This window comes from Python bivittatus, unplaced genomic scaffold (assembly GCF_059951505.1).
Source record: "Python bivittatus isolate LINGU-HERP-01145 unplaced genomic scaffold, Pbiv_v1 ctg000690_np1212, whole genome shotgun sequence".
NCBI classification, from domain to species: Eukaryota; Metazoa; Chordata; class Lepidosauria; order Squamata; family Pythonidae; genus Python; species Python bivittatus.
The window spans coordinates 14483196-14503977 of NW_028277096.1; the positions used below are offsets into that span (position 1 = coordinate 14483196).

The window sequence follows — 20782 nt, forward strand, 5'->3', positions numbered from 1 at the left end:
ACCAGTGCTAGACTTGATCGAGGCATCCTTGTTCTCATCTACTGCTACCACGTCAAAAATATAATTCAGGGCTCTTATGGTTTTCTTTTTTTTATTGCATTAGGAAACAAAAAACCATTAAAGCATTAAGACAGCCCTTTTATGTCCCTGCCAAGAGGATGTAGTTGATTTACAAATTCGCTGCCGGATAAAGATTCCTTGCTGACCCGTCCCTCTTCTCTCTCGCTCTCGCTCACGTGCTCTCTCCTTTGCCCGTTTATTTGAAAGTTGACCAGGGAGAAAGTTCACCGGGCGGCATGCGCATGCGTGGATCACTTGTTTCACAGTGTTATGGCTACTCCATGCCACTTCGGAGGATTTGATTGGCTGCAATCAACATGACGCTGATAATAAAGGCCATAGCAAAAGCGCATATTAAGCTCTTCCGTACGCAGGTCTGTCGGTTCTGTTTCTGAGAATGCACTAAAATGAAAAAGAGAAGTAAGAGTTAAGAAGGTTAAAAGAAATTCTTTCTGTTTAAAAAGCAGCCCCTTTCTGAACAACTTCTTCTGGCCTACAAGAGGGGGCTCAAATGCAACATCTTCCATGTGACTGCCGTTGGGGAAAATAGATGCAGCTCAGAGCTGAATTATTGGGTTCTTGGTGCACCGGGTCATTGGTGCAACTGATAATTCTACAGGAAAACAACTAAGTTCAGAGAGCACGAAGAACTCAATGTCATCCAGATGATCTTTTAAAAACACTCTCAAATGGAAAGTCAGAAGAAAAGAAGTGCCAGGCCACATGATGGCAGTAGAGCCTGACAATTTTCTCAACCACTAGGACCACACATTGTGCAAAGCCATGATTTACGTGATTTGTTAAATAAACCACATCTGGCTGAGGTGAAACAATCTATTTGGCCATGAATCACTGTTTGTGAACCGCAATAGAGGGGTTCACTCAACACACTAAGCCATAGGCATTGTCGCTAATGTGATGTATGAGCCCAACTATGATTTGCAACATTGGTGCTTGAGTAACAGGGATGATGATGATGGTGATGATGATTTAAAGCTATGATTAGAGATTTTTATGAAATAGGATTGCCATGTGTTTTATCTTACATAGAAAAATCTATATTGCAAGTCTTTCCTGAATTTGGACTTCATCCAGATATGTGGACTTCAGCTTCCAGAATCTTCCAGTCTATCCAGGATATTGCTGGGGGATACTTCAGTTGGGAAAACTGCTTTATCTAAGAGGTTATTCATTCCAAGTTTGTTTTAAAGGCAAAAGAACCATAAAAGGGAGAGAGTAATCAGAGCCATGGCCTTTGATGGCTGTTTCATTTCATTAAACGGCACAGCTAGGCTGTACTATATTCAACAGAACTTACTCCATATAGGAGTATAGTCTGCTACTACGTGAAACTCACTTATGTAACATGCTATGAGGAAGAAGACGGTCAAATCATTTTATGTGCAATATGTATGACAGAAACCCACCTTCAAATTCCGTTTGACAATTACCAGAGTTCTCATTTAAACTCTCCTCCTCATTGATGATAATATTTTCAATGTCCTTCATTGTTAAGTGGTCCTGGAACGCATGATAGAGGATGTGTTTCAGCTCCTCCAATGTTATCCGTTGCATGTCAAACTGGGGAAAAAAATGAGAGTTTAGTTGGAGTTTGCACTAAAGCACTATTAAATGTCCTTGCCCATTGCCCAAATCTGTCCTCCAATTTCATAAGAGATATACACCCATGGAGAAGTGGCCTCTTCTTTGTTTTCAGAGTTCTTCAGAGCAAAATGAAGCCTGGGTTAGGCATAGAAATGGGACCTGCTTCCCCTCCCAAATCTAATTATCGAGTTTCATTATGCCAAAAGTTTGCAGCTCTTGGGATCTCCTCAGGGCGTCTGTGAAATCTGCACAAGGAAACGATTGCTTGATTTTCCTCTAAGGCATCACTCTAAAGAACCTGTCATGATCACGACTATATGAAGGTTAGCTGGGTGACCATTTGGAGCCTGACCTCCTCAGGGTGAGATGTAGTGATGTTGCTATGAAATCTACGCAGGGACACAAATTTTTTGGTTATGTCATGAAGTGTCATTCTGAAGAACCTGCCACAGTCATGTCTAAATGGAGGTTGATTGAATAGTGAGAGGACACAGACAGGAACAGTTAGGGAGCCACAAAGCCGCCTTCTTCTTCTTCTTTTTTTGTCTCAGGTGAGACCCTCTGGGCCAACTTTCTGGCCTTCAGTGCTTTGCATAATATTTTTATTGCATATCTGTGCCTCAATGTGGAGCACTCATCTATATCCAGGAAAGCTCCATAGAGAAGTTCTGCTTTATCATTTATTTCTGAGAAACCTCTGCATGAGGGATTCCCTCCTTTTTTTATTCTTAGGTTTTAATGGAAGAGTAAGAAGCTATGGAGACAGCAGACATTTGAGAGAGGATTGTACAAGAAAATACTGTATATGAAACTTAACATGCTCATTAACATTTTGTAACTAAGGTAAAGTCAAGAATATCATCCCGTGAAATCCCAAGCATTTCACCAAAATATTCTTTATTTTTCATATTTTATTGGAAATGACTAAACTGAACGATAATTTTTGGCGCAGACTAAAAAATGCTTCTTTAGTTCTATGGTTGATGATTCTTATTTTTCTGTGATGGAATGGCATGGGACTGGAAGGGGGGTAAAGAATGTGATCTCGTCTCCAGAGCAACGCGCTGGAGATAAGAGGCGAAAGCTGACGCATCCCTAACATTCCAGGAGATAGTGAATTCCTGTTCCTGGGAACTAGCCAGCAGTCCGAGAAGATTTCTGTAAACAAGCACTAGCTAATAAACCTTGCTGATTGAACCTGCATGGTCTCCAGGAGTTCCTTGGGCTAGGCCTGACATTTTCCTCCTAAAGACCAAGTCTTAATGCTTGGCTAAAGTATCTGGCCCAGATGAATTGTATCAGTTTCAGAGGAGGGATAGCAAGGTCAGTAACCTATCCAAACTTTTTTTTTTTTTTTGCAGGGGGAATAAGTGTTAATATTTTCTATTTCTCATCTTGCTTATCTTATAGTTCAGTTTATTTATTTGAATATTTAACTATCATAAAGTATAACATAGACATAAAAAAAGAATACAGTAATGTTTATATCTATAATACGTGTTAATGGCCTTAATGTATATTATGGCAATATATACTTACCATAAAATACCTATGAAGCAAATTTAAAATCTCTTTATAGTAAACTAGGACTATCAAACAAGAATGAAAAGATTGTGGAGTCCTTGGTACTCTCTGAGCTTGGTTGTTTGCTTGTAGATGTTTCATTACCTGTCTAGGTAACATCATCAGTGCTAGTGAGTGTGATGTTTGCCCCTGGTTTATATACAGTGGCTTGCACTGCCAGTGTTGGTGGGGGGTGTGGTTTTCTCCTTGGTAGTTCCTTGATTAGGGTGTTGTTTTCTACTTGATTGTTTGTTTGCTTGGTTATTTGTTTCCTTGGTAGTACCTTGATTAGGGTATTGTTTTCTGCTTGATTGTTCGTCTGATGTTAATCCCTGCTTAAAGCTAAGAAGGAAACAAAAAGACCAGAACACATCCTCTCCAGCAGCCCACACCCAGATTAACAACAGGCAAACAATCTAGCAGAAAACAATATCCTAAGCAAGGAACTACCAAGGAGAAAACCACAACCCCACCAACACTGGCAGGGCAAGCTACTATATGTAAATGGGGAGCAAACCCCACACTCACTAGCAATGATGATGTTACCTAGTCAGGTGATGAAATGTCTGCAAGCAAACAACCAAGCTCAGAGAGCACCCAGGACTCCACAGGTCAACCTTGAGCTACATCTATTTTCTTGTAAAGGATGAGAAGATTAACAGAAAAAGTTCTCATTTGGTCAGACTCCACCTTGAATACTCTGTATTTAATAAAGTTTACACACACACACACACACACACACTTATTAAAATTCTACACATAAAATAAACATAAAAAACAATATAAACATATACAAAAACATAAACCTGCCCTTCACTTTCCTCACAGATCCATTAACTGTTTATTGTTTTATACCACCATAATCACTATTTAAATGTTCTGTTATCACCCCTTATTTAATCTATAAAACTCTTTCTCATTTTATTATACATTTTCAGTGACAGCAGTTGAAGAGGTCAGGGAATTGAGCAATTCCATTGAGAATTCATAATGCCTGATTGTGAGTTCTCCATGGGTTCTGTATCTTGCTGTGAACTAGGTATTAGATTAAGTAGTTCAACATGGAACAAAGATCCCAAATTATCTGGGAGGGTAGTGGTGATGATGATAAACAACAATAACACAACAACTGCTCAAAATTAAGTGACATAAAGCACAATATAGCACAAATTCAAGCTATGTCAAGCATCAGATCCTGAACTCTAAAACCAGTAGGTGCGGGTTACACATTTCCAAGAGCGAATTTGACAGAAGAACTGAGAAGGCTGTTCTTCTGTCCTCCACAAGAGGTAGCCAAACACAGGTTTTTAGAAAACAGCTCATGAACTGTGGTTGTCACAAATGACACTGGCTTTTTATAGTAACTCCAGATGCGAGAGAAAAGAAATGCACAGCTTATGAATCACTCAGCTTATGACTTGGTAAACCAGCCAGTCAGATGGGCATCACTGCCAACCAAGGATGAGGATGGATCAAACTTTTGCAATTGATTAGTTGTTATTTTTAGTAGTGACTGTGCAGGTGAATTGCAAAGCTGCTGGTTGGGTGGGTGATGGTGAAGAGGCAATCAAGCCAAGTTTCTAGCACCAAATCTTTTTTTTTTTTTTTTAAGATTTTTGCATAGTGGCATAGGCGTCAGTGGGTCACAGAAAGGAAACTAACAGAAAAAAACCCTTGCATTTATTACTTAGAACTCTACATTGTGCAAAAGGCATCTTTTAAAACAGAAATAGGGAATCAATCTTCTGGATGAAGGATGGAAATAGTCGGAAATGATGGAAGCTGTTGTTTGGAAATATCTGGAAGGTCAGAAGCTGTGCTTGAGTGCTCTTCCTTTCACATATAAGGTATATGGTGGCTATGGCCAGAACCGGTTTGATGATGTCACATCGGCTAGCCTTCAGTTATGTCCCCACTTTATGAGATAAAATACAACTATTCCTCACTTACTAACTACAATTGGGGCCAGCAACTCCATTGCTAAACAACGTAGTCATCAAGTGAAACGTCACTGATGTCAGTTTGTCAGTTCTGTCTGCAGTTGTTAAGTGAATCACCATGGGCCATTAAGTGTGACATCACATGACCCTGACTTGTGACTTCTTGCTGGCTTCCCCATTGACTTTGTTGTCAGAAGCTGGCAGGGAAAGTCGTAAATGATGATCATGTGACTGCAGGACACTGCGACTGTTGTAAATGCACGCTGGTTGCCAAGCACCCAAATTGCGATCATGTGACTGTGGGAATACTGCGATGGCTGCAACTTTGAGGACGAGTCGTAAGTCTCCCTCTTCAGTGCCATCATAACTTCAAATGGTTGCTGAATGAGTGGTTGGTGGAAGAAGATTAGAAGTGGCTTTTTCTGTGGTAGCTGGCTATGCTTCAGCAAGTGGCAAGTTACCTTTAGCTAAGCATAGTTGGTCCTGGTTATATTCCAGGGAAATCCAGGACAGTTATCTATACTGGAAAGATCCCAGAAGAAGACAATGATGTTGCTTCTATATTGTTGTCAAGAAAACAACATGGAAGTTGAGCTTGACTTATAAGAGACATTGCCTGGTCTCAGAAGCTAAGTAATGTCAGCTCCAGTTAGGATTTGGATGGGAGACCACCTAGATATTTCAGAGCTGTAGGACAGACTTACTTAAGTTGGAAACACAATCTGGAAGAGATAATAGCAAGCCATTTCTGCAATACTGCCAAGGAAAGTATATAGATGTAACCCCCAGAAGTGTACAGATGTAGTCCCCAGAAGTCTCGCTTAATTTAAGGGTGTCTTTACATAATTTGCATAATTTGTGAGATGACATCACTGTGGCTTCTACCAGGTGCCTATTCCTTTATCCTAGCTGCAGAATAAACACCACTGAATAGATCACTCCCTTACACTTCCTCAACTGATTTTAAAGACCAAATTACACATACAGTTTAACACTGTGTCTCTGAGTTCCTCCTATTCAGGCTCTTAAAAGAGTGAGATTGGGCCATGATGTCCTCAGGTCTCATTACCAGCAGCTATTCCCACAGGCTGCGGAGCAGAAGGACAAAAGAGAAACAGAATTTTCCCATAATCATTGCTCTGAGATGAACTACTTTTGGGTTGAATACTTGCTATTCCAACAGAATACCGAAATTGTTTTAATCTCACCTAGTCATTATTAGAACTCTAAGAAAAAGAAGCTGTTCTAGCTTTATTTTTTTCTCCTTTCCATCTCACCTTCCTTTTGTGCCATATATATATATTTAACTCAGTGGCTTCCAAATGGCTCCGTGGATCACCAGTGATCTATAAGGGGGCTACACATGGTCCCTGATGCAAGAAGAAGAAGAAGGAGGAGGAGGAGGAGGAGAAGGAGAAGGAGAAGGAGAAGGAGAAGGAGAAGGAGAAGGAGAAGGAGAAGGAGAAGGAGAAGGAGAAGGAGAAGGAGAAGGAGAAGGAGAAGGAGAAGGAGAAGGAGAAGATGACCAGAATTTTGAGTTATTGCCGAATTTTACCATTTGGTGTTTTCACCTAAAATCTCATGAACTGTTGAGTGGGAACTGCTGAAATCTCATGCATTTTTGGCAATCTTGGGAGAATTCAGCTACATATTTTTTTAAAAATTGAGGTCTTGTGGGCCCAATTTCAGAGCTACACTGATTTGTTACAGTGCCTGCAGGTGACACGTTGCAATCCTTTGGCCTATATGGCAGTGCTCAAAAGCTTTCACTGAAGATGCAGTTGTCAGAAGAAAGAGAAAGGTTGGGGCCTGCAGCTTTAGACTCTAAGCTTAAAGGCAATTACTGGTCTTATTTCTCCCTTTTTATTGTGATAGTGTCAGCCTTCCTAGGTAAACCAGACAAGAAATACGTCCAAATGAGCTAATTCTACTTTATTGTTAGGCTACATTAACAGAATCTTGTAAGTCTGAAAGTACAAATTTCCCGCCGCTCCTATTTACTGCCTGATCAGTTAAGGTGGGGTCCTTTCCAAAGTCTCTCTCCGCCCGTTACTTAGTTGTGGGCTCCTCCCTCTTTTATCTGATCATTCCCTAGGCAGCATCTTCCCCCCTCCCCCCATCTTCCAAGGTCACTCTCACATTCCATTACAGATAGCAAAAAGAGAGCTTGTAGTGGTTAAAGGCCCCAGGCTAGAAATCAGGAGACTCTGAGTTCTAGTTCTGCATTAGGCACAAAGCCAGCTGGGTGAATCTGGCCACTCACTCTCAGCCCCAGGAAGCAGGCAATGGCAAACCACTTCCAAAATCTTGCCAAGAAAACTGCAGGGACTTGTCCAAGAAGCCACCAGGAATCAACACTGACTCCAAACGACTAAATAAATAAATAAATAAATAAATAAATAAATAAATAAAAGTATCAATCTTGATTGATTGATTATATGCCGTCAAGTCGTTTTTGACTCCTGGCGATTTCAATACAATGATATTTATATAATATACTTAAATTCTTAACATTTTATTGTTCAGATACCTTAGAGTATTGGATTTAAAAAAAGAGGGGAAAAAGGTGGATACTCTATCATTATTACCATATTTTTCCGACTGTAAGATGATACTTTTTTCTAAAATCCTTACACTAAAAACTGAAGGGCGTCTTATTCAAGGAAGTAAGCCGAGGAGAGAACCGTGCCTGCAAACAGGCTTCCTCCTATTGCTAGCCTCCAATCACGAGTGAAATAGCTTGTCTCTGCAAACAGGCTTCCTCCAATCACAAGCCTTATGTAACTGACATCAGCTGATGCTGAATAAACCAATTGGAGGAAGTCTGTTTGCAGAGACAAGCTATCGGCAGTTTCACTTGTGATTGAATGTAATCAGTTATGCAAAAGAGCCTGGAAATAGAGCTGCAGAGAGACGGTTTGGACCTCCTCCCACCGAGTGTATCAGGTAAATGTTACCTAATTACTAAATAAAAATGTGGTCTGCACTATCTTTAAAATATTGATTTCTTAATTTTGGGTTGGAAAAGTGGGGGTCGTCTTGTACATGGGGTCGTCTTATTGATGGAAAAATACGGTAGTTTCAGTTTAAGCTATCAGTGTTACGAACTTTATGATTATTTGGCTTTTTCATTCAAAGTTAAATATACTCCAGTTTCTCTTCGGATAATATAAATCTTTTTGCCTATTACTGATCTTTTTAAACTGACCTGGAAAATTTTGCTTAGAGAATGAGACAAAATGCCATAAATTAATATTGGTATGAACCAAAAGCCCCCACTAATTTTTTAGACTCCCTCTGCTTCCTGCTCTTGCCAAGGATATCTTCAATCATTTTCTTGAATACTTTTTGGGAAACATCCATCAGAGATGAAAGCCTTTCTTCTTTGCAGAATTCCTTGGAATAATCTCGCAACAAAGAGAGATGGCAGGGTCACTTGATCATTCTAGAAAAGTTTTAAAGTGAATAAAGCGAAGATGCCCTTAACTTCAGCTCTAGGAGCCAAATGAACACAATGTGAAGATTTCTTGGCAACAGTTTAAACCTGATTTTCCACCGGCTTTTTCAGAGTTTTTAGTCCTGACTTTTCAGAATAGACTATAGCCCTGGTGATTTCTCATCCAAGTACTAACTAGTCCAACTCTGCTTAGCATCTGAATCCAGACAAGGTTGATCAAATATTCCACTTCCTAAGATGGGACAGGAATAGATTTATGCCATTTAAGCACCTGTAAGTAATAGTGAGAGAAGAGAGAGATAGTTTATAAAGAAATTATTCTCTTTCTCCATTTCTCGTTTGTGATTTGACCTCACCCTACACAAAAGCATGAAAAAAGGGTATGCGAAGCAATTGGCACCCCAACAGTAAAGGAACCAGCAGTCAAGAAATACATCACAGACTAGGACTTGGAAGAGCAGCCATGAAGGCTTTGGAAAAGATATTCAAATGCTGTGATGTGTCTATATCTACATTGTTCAGGATCGTGCAAGCCATGGTATTCCCTGTGACACCCTATGGAAGTGAAAGTTGGACTTCGAAGAAGCAGGGTAGGAAGAGTATTGACACTTTTGAACTTTGCGTTGGAGAAGACTCCTGAGAATACCATGGACAGCCAAGAAAACAAACCCATGGATCATCAACCAAATCAACCCAGAGTTCTCACTCAACACACAAATGATCAGTCTCAAATTATCCTACTTTGGACACATTATACAAAGACCCAGCTCTCTGGAAAAGGCTCTAATGCTGGGAAAGGTGAAAGGAAAGAGAAGAGAACAACCAGCTGGATGGACTCAGTTACAGTGGCAATGAATGCACAATTGGAAAACTGGAAAAATCAGATTAGGGGCAGATTGTTATGGAGAAAATCTACCCATGTGGTTGTTAAGAGTTGACAATGACTTGATGGTACTCACTCACTTATAATCAATCAATATTTTAGAAGAGAGGCTGGGACTATCCTGGCAAAGTCTGTAAGAATTTATCTTTAAATAGGAATGTCATCTCTCAAATGGAATTTGCCACAGCTCAAATGGAAAATTGTAAAAATGTGTGTGTGCTTGGAGAAACTAGCAAAATGCATTTCTTGTGGGACTGTGTGTACAAAATCTTGGGAAATCTTATTGCACGATTTCATTTTTTCAGAAATCCAGCATGCTTGACTGGTAAAACAGAAGGAGGAGACAGAGGGAAAGCATATTTATTCAGATCAGATGAAGGAGAAAACTCTAGGAAAAGGTGGCATTTTAGCATCTGGTGCCAGTGCTGGTGTTTATTGAATCAATTAATGGATGTGGGGTATATGGCCTCTCTGGGTCACTGGAGAATTTTGTCACATAACTTTAAAAGCTGTGTGGATTAATGTATGGATTAATCTCACTCCAGTGGACACTTTTATAGTATCACAATGAATGTGAAATGTATCTTTCCCCTTATCCAGATGGTTTATAGGCGACGGGATGAAACGTTGATGATGAATTATATGCATTACATATATACAACCGTGAGTTAAGGTCATAATTTCAGAAGAAGGAAAGAAGGAATGAGAGACGATTAACGTGTGCCATGATTTGGAATTCTAAATTCTGAGGAATATATGTTCCGTGCCTGTATTTTCATCAATCTGAATAGATTTATAAAATCTATCATTTATAATTTAACCTATTAATTTATGGATTCATTAAAATAATAGTTACCATTTTAAAAAGTGATAAGAGAAATTAACCAAGAAAAGCAAGAGTCCATTGTAAAATTGCAAGTATTAGTTTAATAAATTTAATGAATACATTTATATTCCTCTTAATCACTGCAGTTGCAATAGAGCAATGTTTCTCAACCTCAACAACTTTAAGATGTGTGGACTTGAACTCACAGAACTCCCCAGCCAGCGGAGTGCCCACGTCTTAAAATTGCTGAGGTTGAGAAACTCTGCTATAGAACTCTCTAACAGTAAGGATGCTGTCATGCTGCAAAACACAGCATAAATATCCAGTTAGAGGTACAACTCAGGCTGCCTGTCCCTGAGAACTTAAGATGAAAAGTCCATAAGAAAAGGAAAAAAGAAAGAGGGAGACCTGCTAGGCCTGTAGGTTTGCCTTGGATCTGCCTTGAAGAGCTTCATGCCAGAAGCAAGGTGATGTTCTTTGTCAAGGCAAGGAGGCAAGGTGATGAAACTGCTTCAGAACTTCTGTGTCCTCTCTGTCACCCCCCTAAAGCAGAAGAATTTTCTGCACAGCTAAAAGGGGCTGTAGAGAGGCAAGAAATGCTGGAGAAGATGAACAACGTGTTCTCCCTCATGCTTGCTGAGCCTCAAGGTTTGCAGTGCCGGAGGACGTAAGTGGGATTTATAGGAGGGCTGCTGGAGGTTGCTGAACAGTGTGTCTCCCTGCAGGATTTGCCAAAGCTTTGGGAAGTGGGGTCATTGGAGGAGAGTGCTCACCAAAGCCTTGGGGAGTTGCTAAAGAGGAGACTTTAAATATATTCAACATCAGTGCTTGCTAAAGCTTCAGGCCGGTGATAGACGAGGAGGTAAGCAGCATGTCCTCCTCCATATTTGTATTCTACAAAGCTCCTCCATAGCTTTGTAGAATAATGTCAATGGGGGTCAGCAGTGTCCTCCATCAAAGCTTTGGACAGTTATGGAAGAGGAGGTGGTGCAATATATTTATCATTAGTGTTTGCTAAACCTTTGGGCCAGCAATAGCCAAGGAGTTAAGCAATGCTTCCTCCTGCAGAGCTCGCTAAAAATTTGAGGACCAGTGAAAGCAAATGGGTATATTACATCCTCCTCCGGTGTTCACCAAGCTTTTGTCATTCCATCATCCAGAGCTCCTCTGAAAACCTGGGGACCTTCTGGGATCCACGTCCACAGAGAGGCCACATAGACACAATCAGATCCAAGGCCAAAGTCATCCTCTCATTCCAAGCGGCAACCAAGGCCTCAATCAAACCATGTACCATAGCCCCAGGAACAATCCCAAGGTCTTGCCTCCTGCAGGGAGGTGCAGCCCCAGAGAACTCCAAAGCCAACAGCGAATGATCTGTCCATGGCAAGGGAATTGATGGCAATATTCCCCAAATCAAGATCACGTGGCCATTGCCCCAAGATGAAAACCAGGTCTAATATGTGGCCTCCACTGTGAGCCAGGCCAGAGACAACTTGGGTCAGCTCCATGGTTGCCATGAACTTCTGAGCCTTCTCCAAATCCATGCCCAGTGATGGCAGACTGAAGTCCCCCAGAAGGATAGGTTTGGAGCCCTCCACTGCTAACCTGGCCACAAACTAAAGCAACTCAGATAGGGAGATTGCAATGCAGCAGGGAGGCTGGTATACAAGCAATAATCCATTCTGATCCCGACAGCTCAATTTCACAAACAAGGTCTCATTCCCAGCAACCTGTGGAGCAGAGCCCCTGAAAGCCACTAAGGTTTCTCAGAGAACAACTTCCACACCACCAACCTGACCCTGGTTCTCTGGCTAACACCACACATGAAACCCAGCTGGACACATCTCAGAGAGGGGAAGCCCCCCAACAACCCCTGGGCCCAGCCAAGTTTTTGTAATGAAAAGAAGGTCAGCCTCTCATCCATGATCAAGTTGTGGATAAGCCCAATTTTGTTAGAGGCTGACGGTGCATCAAGAAGCAACAGCCATAAACCAAGGTCTCCAGAGCCCCTGCTTACCAGGTGTTGGGGCAGAGCAAAGGGACTGGAAGACGATATTGATATCAAATATCAAGGCTGCCTTCCCTGACAGTGGCCCTCCCTCTGTCTCCCTCCATATTTCCCTCTGCCCATCAACACCATAATAGCCTTACCTGATCATTCCACCCAGCCACCCCAAACTCCTGCAATCCAGGTTTGTCCACCCCCAAGGCAGTGGGCCTCGACACACTGACCACACTAGAGCACCAGCCTTGGGAATGCCCTTTACTCAACAATACATCCACCAAGTATCCATTCCCCACAATCCATCCCACCCCACCCTCTCTTATTCTTCAACCACCCATCTCTCATTCAGAGGGAAACGGTAACAACAAGAGACAGTTTGGTCTAGTGGTTAAGGCACCGGGCTAAAACGCAGGAGGTTGTGAGTTCTAATCCTGCCTTAGGCATGAAAGCTGGCTGGGTGACCTTGGGTCAGTCACTCTCTCTCAAATCAACTCACCTCACAGGGTTGTTGTTGATGTGGGGAAAATAGAAGGAGGAAGGAGTATCAGGTATGTTCACCGCCTTGAGTTACAGGTAGTCCCTGGGTTAAGAACGCCCAATTTAAGGATGACCCATAGTTAAGAACAGAGCCTACTGTAGCAAAATTCAAGTTAAATACACAATGATTCGAGTTCATTACACAAAACTACTTATACAGTATTATACAATAATACTGTTCTGGCTTACATACAAATTCGACTTAAGGATAGACCTTGGGAACGAACTCGTTCTTAAATTGGGGACTACCTGTATTTATAAAAATAATAAAGGCGGGATAAAAAATCTAAAATAACAACAACAACCCAGAACGACAACCCCTCCCCATCACAAGGTTCACCAAAAACCCTCAGTCCAAAGGACAAAAGTCCAACACCACACAGGTACACACTCTCCAGGAGTGAGGGAAGAAAAGTCTTAGAGTTAGTTGCAATAAGTGTCTGGCAAGTTCGCTGTCCCAGCAGTCTGTCAAGATGGACGAAACTGGCACAAAAGATGAAAATAACATCATAGCCACAAATTGGACATAGACTTTGTATGTGGATTTCAAAAACAGCTTGACAATTACCCTAAACTCAGAGTGAAGGAAGTTTTCCTGTCGGGCTTTGTGAGGTCATCATAGTGACAGATCTGATTGGCTGGATGGTACTGTGACATCACCATGAGCAGCAGCACACTTCCTGAAAACATGGATCATGTTGGATAAAAAGAAACCTGTCATCAAAATTACGGCAAGTAGTTGCTGAGATGCAAAATGAATAGGAGGAAAATTGGGTGGAAAAGGTAACATCTGGTTACGGGTGGGTGGATCACTCAGAGAACACTCAGCTTCCTCCAGAGATCTTTATTTTGTACTGAAAATATTTCCCTTGGAGAAATGGCTTCACATCTGAAAATGGTTTCAGGGTTAAGCTCAGTGACCTGTGACTCAAACTGCTCTTGAGCTGGGAACGAAACGCATTTAATTTTAATTGGTGGTCAAATTCTTAGCTAACTGAGATATGGAGGTGATGAATTAAAATTTCTAAGCAGCCAAACATTGGTTTCTCTCTAGATTGCTCATGTTGTCACAAAGGGAGAAACATCAATTTTTACAAACTATCCCTTAGATCATTGCTACTTAGTCTTTCTGCAACTTGTGAACCTCCAAACAAAAATTTGGCAAGTGGGAAGACCACACAATGAAACTAACACCCCCCTCTCTACAGTGTTGTCCTCACATTTTTGGATGAATAGAATACTGATTACTGTTCCATTTACATTGGCCCTCTCATTTTTCCCACTTCTAAAGGCCTTCTTAGACTAATTTTTGAACCAAAAATTGCAATCCAATATTAGGCATTTATCACTCAAGTTGATTAAATTCCTGAAATCACAACAGCCCTTAGCATAAACTTGCCAGCCAAGAACATTCTTCAACAGCAATCTTTGAGTACTATGGGGCTATAAGAGAATATATCTCCAGCCGATTGATTGATTGATTATGTGTGTGCCATCAAGTCATTTTCAACTCCTAGCGACTATATAGATAGATTTTTCTCCAGGTTTCCAGCTAACTGATATTGTATTTCCTATTCACACTTGTGTGTGTGTGTTGGGGAGGGGATTGCTTGGCTAAGCTCAGTTGACTTATTTATTTATGGTGATGATTCTTAAAATACTGCTACACTCTAAAAAGACTCATGGTAGTTTACAATATCAAAGCTAAAATATCAGTAACAACAAATCCATAAATGTGATCAGTCTGATAAAACTGTAGCCCACCCCAAAATTCACAACCAAAACAGTTCCTACAAACTAATTGTTCTGTAGAAAAGGTCCATCTTAACCACCCTCTTGAATACCATGACAGAGAATGTCATCTGAATTTCCAGGGGAAAGCTGTTCCAAAGGAATGGAGCCATGACTGAAAAACATGATCACCTGCCCTTCCTTAAACCTTCCATATTGGGAACTCTCAACATCCCTACTCAGGACAAATGGAGTGGATGGGTCAGTTGCATTGGAAGGAGATGATCTGTGAGACATCCAGGAGCCAAACCATAAAAGGCTTTATAGATCAAAATTGACACTCTAAATTGTATTTGGAAATCTATTTAGAGCCAATACAGTGTCCACAGAACCACTGTTACATTGCTATAGTAGCTCTTCCCAGCTAACCAGTTAGCTGATGTAGATGAACATACGATTTATAGCTTCTGCGTAGTCTTCGAAGACAGGCCATTGTAGAATGCACTGCAGTAGTATATAATTGAGGGAATGAGGGCACAAGTTACTGTTGCCAGGGCCTTCTGCTTCACAAAGGCTGCAACTGGCATACCAACTGAAGTTGGGCAAAGGCACCCACAGCTGTGGCCTCCAGGAGTAGCTGTGGTTCTGGCTGTGAGTCTAAAAGAATCCGTAAGTCACAGACCTGCTTCTTCAGGGGAAATGCCATGCTATCTGGAATCACAAGCCTAACTGACAGAACTGGATGGTGTTTGGACAAACAGCACCTTCATCTTGGAATGCTTCAGCCTCAGGTTGTTTCTTCTCACTAAGTTCTCACAAGCCTCCAAGCACCAGGGTCAAGAACTCTTCTATATCTCTGCCTGGAGCAGAGATATATATTTGAGTATCATCAATATACTGATGATACCTCACCCAAAAGTGATGAATGATCTTTCCCAGTAATTTCATGCAGATACTGAAAAAATAGGAGAGAGAGCGAGCCCCACCACTTTCTAAAAAGAGAAGGTTGATGACTGGGTGATAGTTGTCCAAAATGGTCTGATCCAGGGACAGCCTCTTTCAAGATGGCTGGCATAATCTCCAAAGGGGTGCTGACTACCTCCCAGGTGCAGCCAATCACATCCCAGCCAATTTTCTGAAGGAGTCAGGTACGGCATGATTCCAGCTCAAAGGAAGCAGAGTTTATACTACTAAGCACCTTAGTTACTTCTTTGAAATTGGTAGGCTGAAATGAATCCCAGATAATATTGCCAGATGTAACTCCAGTTAGGTCAATGCTGTAAGGTAGATCAGACTAAGAGACCAGTGCCATATGGGTCAAGACTATTTTTATTGTAACAGCTGCAGTAACAGAATCTTGCAAGTCTGAATGTGCTTCCCCCTCCCTCACTTTACCTTTGTGTGAACCTGTCTGAGATGTTTACTCATGTTACTTTCTTGGCCTGGGCTCAGGTCACTTTTATCTGACCATTGCCTTGGTAGTAGCTCTTCCTCCTGTCCTTCCAGGCCATTCGCTATGCCCTCTACAAGTTATTCTTCAGATTCTGCTGAAGTAGGATCCAGAATAAGCAAATACGAGCAATTATATTGGCAAAATCGTGCACAAACATCTCATAACAACCAGAGGGAAAATCTTCTTGACTGTCTTTCCCCAAAAGAAAACAGGTCATGCTTAACAAAGATGCTGAAGCAGATTTCACCAACATAATAAGGGCAAAGAAGTAATGATGCTTTGCCACCCTTATGGCCACAATGTAGACTCAGATATTTGCTCTTACTCATGGACAGTCATGTTCACTTCTATCTTCCTCCACTAATGCTCCACCCATCTCTTCTGCCATTTCATTTCTTGGAGCTCTTTCAAATCCCAAGGGGCTCCACAGAATTGGTGAATAAGGTATAGAGAGCTAGGGAGATGGCCTTGAAGCAAATACAGATAGTCCTCAACTTATGACAATTTATTTAGCAACTGTTCAAAGTTACACTGAAAAAAAGTGACTTACGACCAGTCCTTGCACTTACGATTGTCACAGCATCCTCATGGTCACAGGATCAAGATTTGGATGCTTGGCAACTGGCATGTATTTATGATGGTTGCAGTGTCACGGGGTCACATGATTGCCATCTGTGACCTTCCCAGGGGGCTTCTGACAAGCAAAGTCAATGGGGGAAGCACAGATTTGCAAGATTCTGTTATTATAGCCTTGTGTTTCTCAACCTTGGTAACATTAGGATGTATGGACTTCAACTCCCAGAATTTCCCTGCCCATACATCTTAAGTAGCCAAGGTTGAGAAACACTGTTATGGCCTATCTCAATCAAGTATACTTCGAGTCTTCCTGTGGTGTTGGATTTCCTGATCTGGTCTACCTTGTTTTCACCTGCTGACTCTCAGGATATGCAAGGAGGCAGGGCTGAGGAAAACAAGCAGATCTTAGATAGCTGACCAGGAAGGTGGGTCAAGGCAGTGAATGACTCTCATCCCTGAATCTGGAATGGCTGTGGTGGATCATCTGTTGGGCCTCCCCTCCATAGACCACATTTCTGTAAGGCTTCTGTAACCTGGGCTGCAAAACTCTGGGTGGCAACTAGATGGCAGCATTGAGTAACAGGAGAACTCAACTCTTTCCTGCCACCTAGGAGTCATCTCGATTTTTTCAGCCTTGATGTAGTGGCCGTATTATAATGTCATTCATCCCCAGCAAAATACAGAAGGATCACCATGGTTACCAGAAGAGTTCCTAGTGCCCAAATATTAGCTATGAAACTGTGGTTCCAATCCCTGGTGGTTGACTTGCAGAAATCACTGCTCATGCATGAGCCATCTGCCAATTGGGCTTAACAGAGATTTTTTTCCTCCCCTAGGAATGACAGATGACATTAAAAAATAATAAGTCAGCTGCTTCTTTTTTACAGTGGGATGATACATCTGTGAGTCATACCAGTTGCTTTGGTGTACTTGGGCTGATATTTTCTAAATAAGCACCCCAGCTTATTTAGACCAGCTTCAAAAATAATAATAGTTGAAGTGAGATCTAAGCATCTCTAGATACCTCCATGGGATGGAATAAAGCTATGATCCTACTAAGTGCAAATGGCATTAATCAAAAACAAAACTAAACTAAACCAAATTCTATTCATTCTTCCCTTAGATTAGGGGTGATAGAGGCAGCTGAATCCATTCAATAATGGACTCACATACCCTAGTATGTGAGTCCACAGACCACAATGGAGGTCTCTCCCTTACTGAAGGTCACTGAGCAGAAGTGGAAGTCATCTGCTGGGCATGTTCTAGAACCAAAGCATGGTTGGGGCCGGTCCAAGCTCAACCCCAAGCCAGTTAGGGAGGAATGTTGGCACTGGCAGCTTGTGGCAAACACAAGGTACTCTTTTGGGTGTGGAGTGCCATTGGCAGTTTGTGTGCATCAGTACAATTTCTGCTTGCTGTCCTCCTCCCACCCATGGCACTTCCCTATGGCCATGCACACCAGTTCGCAACTGGCAATAACCAGATCCTTTCCTTTCTTTTTTTAGTCAAATCTTCATCATCATCAAATAAGTTTCCACAGTAAAATCAAATACAGAGTAAAAGTGGGCAAAATGTTTTGAGCTCAAAAGTTGAAACACGTGGCCGTCTGGATTCTTGTCCTTAGTTAATGATTAAATGAGACCTTTTCTTCCTTGTAGTTTCAGAGGCAACAATGAGAACTTTTGACTGTTAGTCCATGCTGAGCAGTACTTGATCCAATCTACTGAAAAATCAGCCAAGAGGATTTCTAAACAATGAATAAGCATGTTTTTTGTAGCCTGGCTCTGCATGAATACGCACACACGCACACACGCACCTATCTATTTATCTATCTATCTAGGCATGCAAGAAAACAGAATATTGTTGGAGAGGATGTCCAACTAACAGTCAGAAGACATGATGAAAACTCCTTAATCTCACAATACATGGACACACTCAGCTATAGTTTCAACTGGGAAACTGTGAGGATCCTAGACCAAGTTAAATCCAAAAATGCTGGGGAATTCCTGGAAGCTTGGCATTCAGACAAATCAGCCATCAATAGACACATAGAGATAAACCACATTTACACGCCATTCAAAAGAGACAATAAAAAAGCTAAGAAGGAAACAAAAAGACCAGAGCACATCCCCTCCAGCAGCCATCACCCAGATAAGCAGGGATTAACAGCAGACAAACAATCTAGCAGAAAACAATACCCTAATCAAGGAACCAACCCCCTCCCCAACACTGGCAGGACAAGCTACTGTATATAAACAGGCAGCAAACCTCATACTAGCACTGATTGTTACCTAGTCAAGTAATGAAACATTTGCAAGCAAACAACCAAGCTGAGAGAGCACTACAAAGAAAGCAATGCCCGAGGAAAGGGTTATCAGCAATACTGAGGGATGCCCGGTTAGTAAAAATGCAGGATTTTTTTTATAAAAAAAGGGGAGCCAAAATAACTTAATAATTTAGCACAGCACATGTTCACCCTCTGAGGAATCCTGCATATCTGCAGGGAAACGTTAGGTGGAATATGTCTGAAATGGAACGTCTTGGAAGAGGGCATGGCTAGCTAGACACTTGAATTAGGAGCAGTCTGTAAAACAATATTGTGTTTAAGACCCTAGTTGGGCATTCAGAAATGGGCAATTTTGCACAGAGCATGGAGCAGCCACTCCAATCACTTCTCCATCCTTCTCTCCATGTTCAGAAACTGGCGTGAGGACCCAACTACACATATCCTCATGCAATGTGGAAGTGTCCCCCACCTGTGTTGTTTCTCCATTTTCAACCTGCTGTTCCCCCCTCTTCCCCCCCACCCAACACTAAGAATTGCTTGTCATGACAGAAACCAACCAAGACCAGCAACCACACCAAAAATAGCAACTGCACCAAGCTGAGTTGCCTGGCCTTTTCCGCGCACACTGCCGTTTAGTTCTGAAAGGTGTTTTAATTTGTAGAACTACGCATCATTTCCTGCAGAGGATGTTTCTGCTTTGGCAACTTGCCCGCCTTGGAATCATTGCCGGAATACTAATGAGATGGTTACCATGGAAATAGGAGCATTATTTGCTGCTGCGTAAGTAACCAATTTTTATGAACTACATTCCAAGGTGTGATTGTCTCACTGATGAGAGATCTGCAAAGCAGGGCAAAATCTCTCTCTCATCTACCTGCATGTATCTATCCTAGCCCAACACCTCTCATGGGGAACAGAATCCCTGAAACACCTTTGGGAATTTAGCCTTGAAGGAAATTAATGTTTCTTTTTCCTTTGGGTTCTCTCCTCCAATCCCACCTGAAGACCAGTCTAGAGCTTCTCAAACTGTCGGTTGGGACAACTGGAGATGAGAATTCTGAGGTCACAAACAGCTTTGAGGTGGTTACAATTAAAAAGAAAGAAAGTCTGAACAGATTTGTACAGGGAGCAGTCAAAACTCACTCTAGCTTTGCTACTTGCTTATTGCCTATAGAAGTCTCCAGCAAGCAGTTATAATTCTGAAGGTTTAAGAAATCTTGTAATATGTAGATTAAAGTAGAAAGATTAAAAATAACTGATCTATTTAGTTCTTGTACAACTCAACCCCTAATAAAATCAGTTTTATTCTTGGGGGTGGGTGGGAATTGTACAAATGTATTCTTGTAAGGAGCTATGTCAATCTTAAAGGAAATCAACCCTGATTGCTCATTGGAAGGATTGATAATGAAGCTCAAGCTCAGATACTTTGGTCACCTAATGCGAAGAGAGATCTCTTTGGAAAAGACCCTGATTCTGGGAAAGATTGAAGGCCAAAGGAGAAGAGGACGGCAGAGGATGAGATGGTTAGATAGCATCACTGAAGCAATGAGCATGAAACTGAGCAAACTCAGGGAGGCAGTGAAGGACAGGAAGGCCTGGCGCAATATGGTTCATGGGGTCACGAAGAGTCGGACATGACTTAACGAGTGAACAACAACAACAAAAGGAGCTATGGTCCTACAAAGTTTCAGACATCTGGGCCAGTCTCTTGAAAAGGTTTAAACTTGGAGAGTGAATCAGGAGATAGTTGTTTGAGGCTGGAGTAAGATCCAGTGTGCCATCCAATATCTACCTACTTCTCTGAGTAGACAAGAGCCCTCAGCGTGGAAACAGGAAAAGGTTGTGGCACTCAGCTCACT

General features: G+C 41.7%; 1 protein-coding gene across 1 annotated transcript in view; it reads right to left on the reverse strand.

The window, feature by feature from the left end:
* Positions 1–334: 334 nt before the first annotated feature.
* The window catches only part of CALN1 (calneuron 1), a 121719-nt gene continuing 101271 nt past the window's right edge, over positions 335–20782 (reverse strand). The window contains exons 5-6 of the mRNA XM_007431024.1: positions 1488–1641; positions 335–462 (exon numbers count right to left, since the gene is read on the reverse strand). Coding sequence (XP_007431086.1) covers positions 335–462; positions 1488–1641 — 282 coding nt within the window. The remainder of the gene's footprint in view (positions 463–1487; positions 1642–20782) is intronic.